Source organism: Octodon degus, unplaced genomic scaffold (assembly GCF_000260255.1).
Source record: "Octodon degus isolate 3935 unplaced genomic scaffold, OctDeg1.0 scaffold00115, whole genome shotgun sequence".
Taxonomy (NCBI): domain Eukaryota; kingdom Metazoa; phylum Chordata; class Mammalia; order Rodentia; family Octodontidae; genus Octodon; species Octodon degus.
The window spans coordinates 3737683-3748197 of record NW_004524691.1 but is presented as its reverse complement, the minus strand read 5'-3'; the positions used below and the strand labels follow the sequence as shown (position 1 = coordinate 3748197).

The window sequence follows — 10515 nt, the reverse complement described above, 5'->3', positions numbered from 1 at the left end:
ATACCATAAAGTGATAAGCACATGTCTCCCATATGCTGTTTGCAGAAAAGACTTTACAGTTTAGGTAATAGTTTTTCTTGAGATTTTGCCGTTTGAAATCCAATTGTCTGTCCTGTCTTGAAGGCAAGTCACAAATGACAAACAAGTTGAGCCTAAACTTCCTTGAAATAGTGCAGAAACAGGTGGTTTAAATTTACATTGCTACTTTTTTAGCTATTCATAAAAATAAGGTGTTGTTTCTCTCTGTGCACCATCTGAATGCCTTTGCAGTCCTCTGGAATGTGAGCACATTCCTCTCCACTTTTTTGGTGCAGTTTCATTTAGGTTCCCACTTACGACACCACTTCCTTCTCATTTAACCATCATTCAATGTTGCTTCGCTCCAGAAATTCCTTCCCTCTCAAGGGTGTGGTCTGGTTACTGTCAAATGCTTTTCTATCCTCTGTGGTGCATTACTCAGAAAAAAACAATTTTACTAGATAATAGAGCTGATCATGTTGTAAGATATTCCCTTATAAGAAATCAATTTAAATCATGCTTTAAGTGGTTTTTCAGAATAAGATACTGTGTTATTTTTAATGGGCTTGACCATCATCTGTGCCATTAATATGTCAGCTAAAGGTTATCAGGTTGGCAGCCATGCTGTTTCTGATGCTGTGGGCTCAATCACCTTTCCCTTTTTGTTCCCCAACAGGAAATGCCATGTTGCTAAGGGTATTACCTTCAGTGTATGAAAAGCAGCCTCAGCCGATTAACAGACACCTGACAGATCTCTTGGCCTTGATGTCTCACCTGGAGCAACCAGAACAGTACCATTTACTAAGGCTTTTGCATGTAGCAGCAAAAAAGAAACAACTGGAGGTAAAAAAAAAAGTGTTTTATTTTAGAACAGTCCACATAACCAGATGTGTTTGTGGCCTATATGAACAGGATATGTCATTTATGTCTCCTCACTCTGTTTCACACACATTCTTCTTCATGTGAAAGCAATCACCTAATTATGTACCTACGAGACATAGACTGTATCTATCCCATCTGTTTCTACTGCAAACTGGAGACCCAGGAAAGCCAATAATATAGTTTTAGCTTAAGACCTAAATCCTGAAAGCCATAGACCAATGCTCTAAGTCCCATTCTGAGATCCAAATACCAGGGTTCCAGCTCCATCAGACAGAGTGAACTCTCCCTGCCTCCACCTGTGCAGTTTGATTTGATTCCTGAACTGCTTAAAGATCACCCCAAAGAAGAAAGGCAATCTGCTTTGCTCAGTCTACTCAATCAAATGCTAATGTCCTCCAGAAAAAAATTTCGCAGACACACCCAGAAAGAATGTTTAAACAAATATGTGGGCACCCTGTGTTCCAGCCAAGTGGATGCATAAAATTAGCCTTCACAGGTACCAAGATGAAAGCAGGAAGTGTACATATTTACCTACTTGTGAGTTTAATGCAAGTTTAATGTGGCTATACAGCTCTAAGAATCCTAGTTTCTCAGGTACAGCCAAGGAAAAGATCTACATGTGACTTGTTTTTTGAGTAAATCAGCCTTTAGGGAAAACAGAGGCTCATTTTCTAGATGATATATAAGCTGTTTGTTTGGATTCAAGAGAAAGATTGAAACAATTAGTATGCTTATGATTACTAGGAAATAAATGCTCAAAACATTGGTTTCAACAACGAAAGGAATTTAATGCCAGATAAGGCTTAAGTCAAGGGTATCAAATAATAGGAGCAAAATAATTTTTCTCTCTCCATTTCTCAGGTTGGGTTTCTAGGTTTTGGCTTCCATTTTCTCCAGGCTTTTTCCTTTGACTCTCCAGAGAGTTGTAGGGCAACCTGTGCCCAATGCTTCTCATACTTGCACCATCACCACGGACATCCAGGAAAAATTGTTGTTGTTCTCTCTGTTTTGTACACATGCTTTGCACCTGGAGCTTCTCTTGAACTTGAGGCTACCCAGATAGAAACTAAAGGCTGCCTGGAAGCAGGAAGTAGAAACGGATTGTGGAGAGCACCAACATGTCTGCGCAGTGAAGATCGATGACCAACCCAAGCTTGTGGAAACTATGGATGTCACCATACTCCATTCATTGTGTCAGCATCCACCATTTGAAAAAACAGTCAACAAAGGGAAAGACTGGAATACTTGTATTCAACACCCAAATTCCTTACCGAAAGATCAGAAGTAGTGGGCCACGTCCACAACTGACCAATATACACTACAAGCTCCTTTGAGAAGGAATGATTTATTCTTTTCCTCTGTATTCTAGATTTTTGCCTAGTGTCTGATAATACTCAGTAAATGTTCTTAAAACCTAACCAAATACACACGGTGAAAAGTGCTTTGCAAATACAAGCAAAAAGGGAAGGGGGTGGCCTCATGAAATCCCATTGAGGGGATAGCATCAAGAGCCAGATCCTGAGGAATGTAGTTTTGGGCAGACAGAGAAAACAGGCAAAGAGCTTATAGGAAGTATGGCAGGGCTCAGAGCGCTGGACAGTGGAGAGCAGACTTCACAAATGCTTCAGATGAGACAAAGAACATGGGCTAACATGTGATCTCCACCCCTAGAGTTCAGCAGTCTGGTGTGAGTTCTCAGCTCTGTGTTTTTGTTTTGTTTTTAACCAGCAACCAGATAATGATGCTGCTGCTGCAGAGAGTTTGAGAGGCATGGCTAGAAGTAGGATAGAGGACTGGAGACCCCTGTGCTATGTATCTAGTATACATCTTTGCTTTTAAAACAGTGTTACTACTTTTGTCTGTCTGTCTGTTCCAGTGCACTGTAAAACTCCTTGAATAGCACAAGTTGCCTGTGTGTACATCCATATTCTTTAGCACAGTTCTGTGCACATAGAAAGACTTCAATAAAAATTTGTTGACCTAAGAGATGAATAAATGAACAAGAGACCAAAAAGAGTAGAAATCACACAAAAGCAGTGTCTCAGTTACTTTTTCTCTCATTGCTGGGACCAAATACCTAACACCCAAAATCAAGGAAGGATTTAGCTCACAGTTAGTGGATGTTTCAGTCTCTACTTAGCTGTCTGTAAGGCAGAGTGGCACATAGAAGAGGGCAGCAGTTCATGGTGGCGGAAAACAGCAAAGAGCAAAGAGAGGAGCAGTGGCTGAGGCAGCTGGCAGCCTCTCTCCCTTCCTTATATTGTATTCAGGATATCTGCCCTAAGGCAGGTGTAGCACTCATACCCATAATCCCAGCATTGGATCATGAATCCATCACAAACTCTAGAAGCCACCGTATGACTGCGTGAGGCTTAGACATAAACCATAACAAGAAGTAAGTATGATGTTATGGTCTCCAAAGACAGAAAGGTGGCTCAACAGAATCATAGTCTAGAGAAGTAAAAGAGACTGGATGGAAACTGAGCTTTGATTTGACAACTCAGGCTCACCAGTGACCCAGGAGGGGCAGTGTTGGTGGGTCTGGGTTGGGTGGAGGCAGCCACTTGTCATGGATTACAGATGGAAGGGAAAGCAGGATATGTGAATATGGACTGCGAATTAGTATCTTGAAGGAACACAAGTTTATTATCTTTTAATTCTTCATGTCAGAAGTCTGCAGTGGGTGACTTCCCTCTGGAAACTCGAGAGAACAACCTGTTCCCTTGCTTTTCTGGCTTCCAGAGGCTGCTGCATTCCATGATTCAGTCCCCATCACTCTAACCTCTACTTTCCTCATTATAACTTCCTCTGGCTCTAGCTCTGGCTGTCCCTCACCCCTGTGTAAGGACCCTTGTGATTACACTGAGGCCACCAGATAACCAGGATAATCGTTCCTCAAGACCCTAACCTAGCCATTGCTACAAAGTTCCCTTTGCACATAAGGTAGCATACTCATCGATTCTGTGGATTGGAACATGAATAACAACAGGACAATAATACTGTCTACCACAGGTTAGAGTTGGGGGGCAGGTGATATGAAGAGTAGGTGAGGAGAGACTACAAGGCCAAACAGCCTCACAGAGGCACCCAAAGTGTCATTTTCTCTGCAGCTATGAAAAAAATAGTGAGAAGTTTCTTTCAAGAAAAGTCCATGAGGGATATGAGGAAACTAACTTAATTAGACTTATTTTCCACTGGATAAAGGTTGGACATGAAGGTAAATGTACCCTACTGGAAATTCACTCAGAGAATGAAAGAAGGTAAAAGGTCTTGGGGACAGCTCTCAATAAGGCCAGGTCCAAGAGAGACCCACAGGTGGGATCTGGAGAGGTTACATGAGAACTTATAGATCCTCACAGAATCAGGAAAAGGCTATGAACCCATTTACAAACAGATCTCTGATTATTTTCTAGCTTCATCTATGAGGATCATAGATGAACATTCTCTTGGGGCACTGAGCCTTTACACATATGCTATGCTCTCTGCCTGCAGGTTTTTACTTCACATTCATCCCCTTTTCTTAGCTAAGTATTCCAGTCCATTAGACAGCAGCAAAAAGAATAACCCAAAATGCTGTAATTGTTCAGCAACACACACACACACACACACACACACACACACCAGTTCCTACCATAGTAAAAGTTCATATTGAAATGAATTTATCTGCCTGGTCTTTTTCCTTGCCTGGATGCAGATGCTTGAGCAATGAGATCTTGTTCACCAGCATAGCTCCGGTGGTTAGCATAACACCTGCCACACAGAAGTCCTCGCAATTATTTCTTATACAGGTCAATTAGTATTAGTGCTTAAATTTTCAGAGAACTTGATCATCGACCAAGAGCTCTGTTGTAGAGCTAGTGTCTCAGTTAAACCTGAAAATAATTCTATGATGTGTTCTCTTCTTCCATTTTGCATCAGTTAAAACAGATGCTCTTAGAAATAAACTTTCCCAACCACGGGCCAGTAGCACGATGGATAACACATCTGACTATGGATCAGAAGAAATAAACTTGCTCATCATCAAACATGTAGTCAGTAATAAGCTAGATCAAGGACTTGGAAGCCAGGTCCCCACTTAGTCTCAGCTCCCCTCTCTTGGCCTGGGAAGAAGCTAAGTAAGGAAGCTGCAGTGGGCATGGTTTTCTCAGGCTGATTCAAGGCACAAAGGACACTGATAGTGGCTAAGCCCATGCCACACACCAGGGTGTTTTGTAGACATTACCTCATTTGTTGCCCAAAATAAGCCTTCTGATTTTATAAAACAATCTATAGTTTTTTTGTTTTGTTTGTTTTTTTTTTTTAGAGCCAAAGGTTGGGAACATTATGAACTGATAGAAACAGTGACTGGGAGAGGTGGCTTTTCACACCCGCCTCGTCCTTATCACCTAAGTACTTTCCTTGACTTCCTCTGACCATTACAGACAATCTTCCCTGAAACTCCCACAGAGAGTTTGAAGCTAGTTAGACAACTTTCCTAAGCCAGACAGATAAGGCCAGGATACAGCATAAACCTAGTCTAATGCTAGCTAATGAAACCTTTGTGACACTAAAACGTGGAGGCTGTGAGTTGTGAAACAAATGAGTTCCAGAGGACACAGCAGGCAATGTGGGAAATGGTACAGGGTGAGCTACACAAGAGAAGGAGCAGAGTGAGGGAGAGAATGAGTGCAGCGTCTATCAGTGCAAAGGGTGAGTGCGGACCCTGTGTGAAGACCCTGGGGCTTAGGAGGCCCCTTCAGTGCTGGGAATGACACCATTCAAACCTGATGGCAAGGAAGTTGGGTAGTCTTAACAAGGGTACTGTACAACCTAGTCTCCCAGTAGCGCTTCTTTTCCTGTTAAATTGCCCTCCTTTGTCTCTTCCTGCTGCTCTAGAACCTGCACTGAAACAAGCACAAGCTACAGAGTGTTGCATTCACATCTTCTCTCACCTGTTCCTTGCACAGGGACAAGGAGAAGGGTGGAAGGAAACATGGAGAGAGTCTACTGAGAGGAGAGCAAGATGAGTGGCAACAACTGGAAGTGCAGACTAAAGTTTCAACTCAGGTCTCATTAATTTTATTTCAGATGAAATAAAAAACTCAGGGGCCAGGGAAATAGCTCAGCAGAATAAACACTTGCCTGGCAAGTGCAAGGGCCTGAGTTCAATCCCCGGTTCCAGAAAAAAAAAAGAAAGAAAGAAAAAGAAGGAAAGAAAGAGAGTAAGAAAAGAAAAAAAAAGAAAAGAAAAGAAAGGAAGAAGTCAACAGGGAAGTACTGACCCTGTGAATTTGGAACTAAAGTAGAGCTTTTGTTTCTGCATAAAACCTCTACTGACTGGTACTGGGAATTGAACTGAGGGCCTTCACATACCATGATGCATCCCAGCCTCTCCCTCTCCTATTTAAAGACAAAGTCTCAAGCCACTGGGTTATTTGTGAGCTTCTACCTCGGCCTCCAAGAATGTGAGGATTACAGGCATGTGCACCGCACCCAGCTTCGTATTTTCTTGAAAGCAGGTCTCACTGTTCACCCACTGTGACCAGTGATAAATGGTCTCTAGGACTTCAGGGTCAACAGCTGGCCCCTCAAAACATTTTTTCCTTACAGAAAGCTGACTAGTCCATAACGTGGGAATGGCATGGCTTCAACATCTGCACATCTGTGTGTCTCAGGATGTGGGTCTCCATCCTTCCTCACTGCTCTCTGGACATCCTTTTGGTCAGGAAACTGAAAAAATAGAGAGAGGCAATTCCTGGCCAGTGACTCACAGTCGGTACCTTTAGGGAATCCTTAGGATCTATTTATAGGAAAAGACGGGGTGATCAGCTTTCCAACTGGCCCTTATGTGAATGGGGTCTGCATTTTCTTGGCTGCCATAAGCCTTGCCAGTCTAGCCAACAAAAGGAACAGAATTTAGCAACATGTATGAGCACATCTGTGATTCTCCCCAGGACTTCTGGCCACAGCACCCAGAAATGAGTAACAGAAAGTGTCAAGTGCTGCCTCTTTGATTAGTGGTCAGACAAGGAGAACTGCTTTTGGGATTGGTCCCTAAAGGAGGAAGTTATTTTCTGGGATTTTCTCACAGATCTGTGGAGTGTCCTGTCCACATCCCTAATTCTGCAGCAGCCACCAGAGATCACCTGGACGACAGTGCTCAGAGGGCACTTTGGGTTTTGGGTGTTTAAAATGGTCATTGACAGAGCCTCAAGAAGATAGAGTGAAGGAACACAGAGACGGTCGAGAACAATCTTTAGAGCAGAACCATAAACTTCAAAAGATAAAACATTTTGCAGTGCAGAGGGAATTAGTAAATGAACAGAACAGCTAGCAATCATTTTGAGTATATCTAGATATTAATAAACTTTTATTGCTAGCCAAATTAATTGAAAGAGAAAGTGGCCCAAGGGCTAGTTTAAAAGGCACACATGAGACTCATACTACTGTTTATATTATGCTTGAGAATTTCAGTGTCACTTTATACCAATTAAGTTATGGTACAATTTCCAGACTACCATTGTGTCTGAGGTGCTCATGGCCTGCAGAAAAGGAGCCACAAAATTTCAATTCAATGAAATACACTACACTTATCAAGGGCCTGCTGTAGGAGCACAGAAAAGGAAGTGACTAAGTGTTCAGGAGAAACTAGTGGCATCAAGGCCAGGCCTGTCCTGGCTACTAATCCGGGGGTCCTGGTCTGGCTCTCCTTTACTTGTACCTCTAGTCCTGCTCTACTCTACCACCTACTAAGCATGGCTCAAATGACCCAGGAGGTTCCTAGGTCTGGCAAGCAGGCATGCAGGGTGTGGACAAGCTTGGCCCTAAATTTGCTCACCAGAGAACAAGCCGTAGCAACAGTGTGACTTCATATCCCTCAGTCATGGCTATGATAAATTTAAGTGCAGGAGAAAGATAGAAACAGGAAGAGAAGGGTGGGACAAGACTTGAGATCTGGAACTCCTCGCTCCCTGTATGGAGGTCTCAAATTCTAAATTCAAATCAAGCGTCCCAGATTGTTACAAAGGTGCATTTGTCAGGAAGGAGAATGGAGTGATTTGCACAGCTGCTGAATATTTGGGAGTGGTGGGCTCTAGGCCCAGAGCCTATGTGTGCTGAAGTGGGCCGGGGCGAAGATCAAATTTGAAAATATGAGACCTGTCTCGATGGTCTCTGTGCCTAGTCAGAGCCGTGCTGCTGGCCTTGGGGGAAAGGCACTAGATCGGCCCCAAAGTGAAGAACTTGCAAAACTTTGGCAGTGGGATTCTGTCGTTGGGCTAAGAGAAATCCTTGAAGATCTTGAAAAGAACTCAATTGAGTCAGATTGGGATTGTAGGCAGATTGGGTCTGTGGCAGGGAGAAGGCTAAGCAGAGGGAGAGATTTGGACCAGTTCGGAGCTCCTTCGGTGAGCCCCATGCAGCGAGTGTGGCCACAGCAGCTTGCGCTCCACCAGCCACGTGAGGTTGTCTCAGTAGCTGCTCTGCTCCAGGCAAAGACAGGATTTTCTCGGAGCCATGAAGCAAGTTCCCAGCGAGACAGCACTGAAGACACCAGCCTAAGGAAATGCCCTGTGTGTGGAAAATAGAATTCTTTATAAATCTAAGGATAGTCTACCTAAAGCCCAAAGCAACATTTTCCTTTCATGTGCATGATAAGCATCTAGAAAAACCTACCTTTTCTATTACCATCATCATCATAAACTTTGGGATATGAATTCACAACAAAAATGAGTGTTTGTTTAGCTTATACGGCTATTACTTTGTTTACAGTATTTATGGTCTCGTTTCTCTTTCTGTGGATTTAACTGTGGCCGAGCAATATATTTCCTCAATCCCCCCTCTCACTCCTTTTCTTCCTTTTTCCCCTCTCACTCCTTTTCTTCCTTTTTCCCCTCTTCCTTCTCCTCCTTCTTCTCCCTTTCTCTCTCCTCCTTCTTCTCCTCTTGCTCCTTATCCTTCTTTTCTTCCTTCCTTCTTCATTTATTTATCCTATTTTTCTTTATAAGGCAAACATACTTCTGTGAAGCTTGGGATGTATGGCTAGAGTTTAAAATTAGAAATGAAATTGGCATTTCTTGAAGCGTGTGTCATGGAGACCTTGCTGTTCTGAGAACAGGACCTGAACAGTAAGGACTGAGAAATGGAATTTTGTGGAAGGGCACAGGACCTGTGTGTGCATTTTCCATTTCTAAGTACTTCAGACTGTGCACGGTGGTGTGCCCGGAACATCTGCTGGCACTCGTGGCTGTGCCAGGGACGGCTCACAGCCCCTCCTGAAGGACACATCACTCTTGTGTGCACAGGCAGCCCTGACAGACCCACTTCCTCATACATTCCATTATGGAAACTAGCCCCACACTTTTCCTCGCTGAGTACCAAATGTGAGCATAAAGTTCAAATCTACAATGTATGTCAGGTGGTTTTAGTTACCTAAAAGCTATCTTTGTATATTTCTGTTAGTTATGTTGTATACTACACATAACAGCATATATGTTTAAGCATTTTGTTCAACCATTTAACCATGTGGGGCTTTGGGGATATTTTATTGAAATACTTCCCTATAACATTATTTAGATCTGCCTTCCTTTTTTTTCCTCTCAGATATTTATTAACTCACCTTCTAGCCAGGCTGGATGATAGGTTTGGGTATCCAGTGGTTACAAAGCAGTTATGAAGCTTGACCTTGTGAAGTTTGCAATCTAGTCTGAAAAATAGACAGCCACTCAGCAATACGAGGGCACTTTGAGAAGGACCTGCCCGAGCCATGGGGATAGAACAGAGGCTTGATCAAACATGTTGGGATGAGAAGGAAAGGAAAAACAGTGGGGAAAGTCTGTCTGAGAAAGTAACAGCTAATCTGAGGCCTTGAGAATGACTGGGAATTGGTTCCCCAAAATAGGGGTGTCAAGAACTCCCAAAAGAGCAAATCACATGAGTAAAATTCCAGATGCAAGAGAAAATTTAGCAAGTGAGAATATTTTCCTTAAGAACTGAGCATGATTGACATATGGTGTGTGACTGGTCAGGATGGGAGAGGGAGGAGAAGATGCGTAAGAGCTTGAGTGTGGAAAATGGAACAGAAGTCAGTTTAGAAAAGCAGGTTAAGTTTCTAGACAGTCAGGTCTAATAACTGAAGGGCTTCAAGAAAGGAAGGGACCCCACTGTGACCATGGAGAAGGAACTGGATGAGCCAGACTGAAAGCCTGGAGACCTGGTGAGAGGCTGCTGGAGTCACCCAAATACAAGAGGAAAGGGCCAGTGACTTCTACTAACGTCCCCCAACATAAATTAGGGCTCTGGGGCAGTTTCACACAGAGTCCTGTATTTTCTTTGCATAGTTATTTGTTAAATTTTATAATTATACATTTCAAATGTGATTGATATTATCATTCTGTAAAGACAAGAACCCTGACAGACTTGTTAGCAGCCGTCAGCCAAACAGTGGCCCAGTAGGAAGCATCCACAGAATACCTGTGAATGGGTGAAGGAGAAGATGAATAGAAATGGGAGAGTGGGCAGATCTGGGGGAGACCAGGCAGCTTGAGTCAACAGGACATTGCTGGTGAGGAAGAACCACAGTCAAGAATGATTCCCAGAGACCCAATCCTAGCCCAGGTCCGGTGAGTGTGTGGAGAG

The 10515-nt window shown here is 43.1% G+C and overlaps 1 protein-coding gene across 5 annotated transcripts in view; it reads left to right on the top strand.

Moving 5' to 3' along the window:
- Positions 1–10515, top strand: part of Veph1 (ventricular zone expressed PH domain containing 1) — a 274142-nt gene that overhangs the window by 74948 nt on the left and 188679 nt on the right. For 3 of the 5 annotated variants that reach the window (XM_004639833.2, XM_023699702.1, XM_023699700.1), the window contains exon 5: positions 695–861. In XM_004639833.2, coding sequence (XP_004639890.1) covers positions 695–861 — 167 coding nt within the window. Of the gene's footprint in view, positions 1–694; positions 862–1761; positions 2313–10515 lie in introns of those variants that run through there. The other 2 variants (XM_023699704.1, XM_023699703.1) reach the window with 2 other exon arrangements.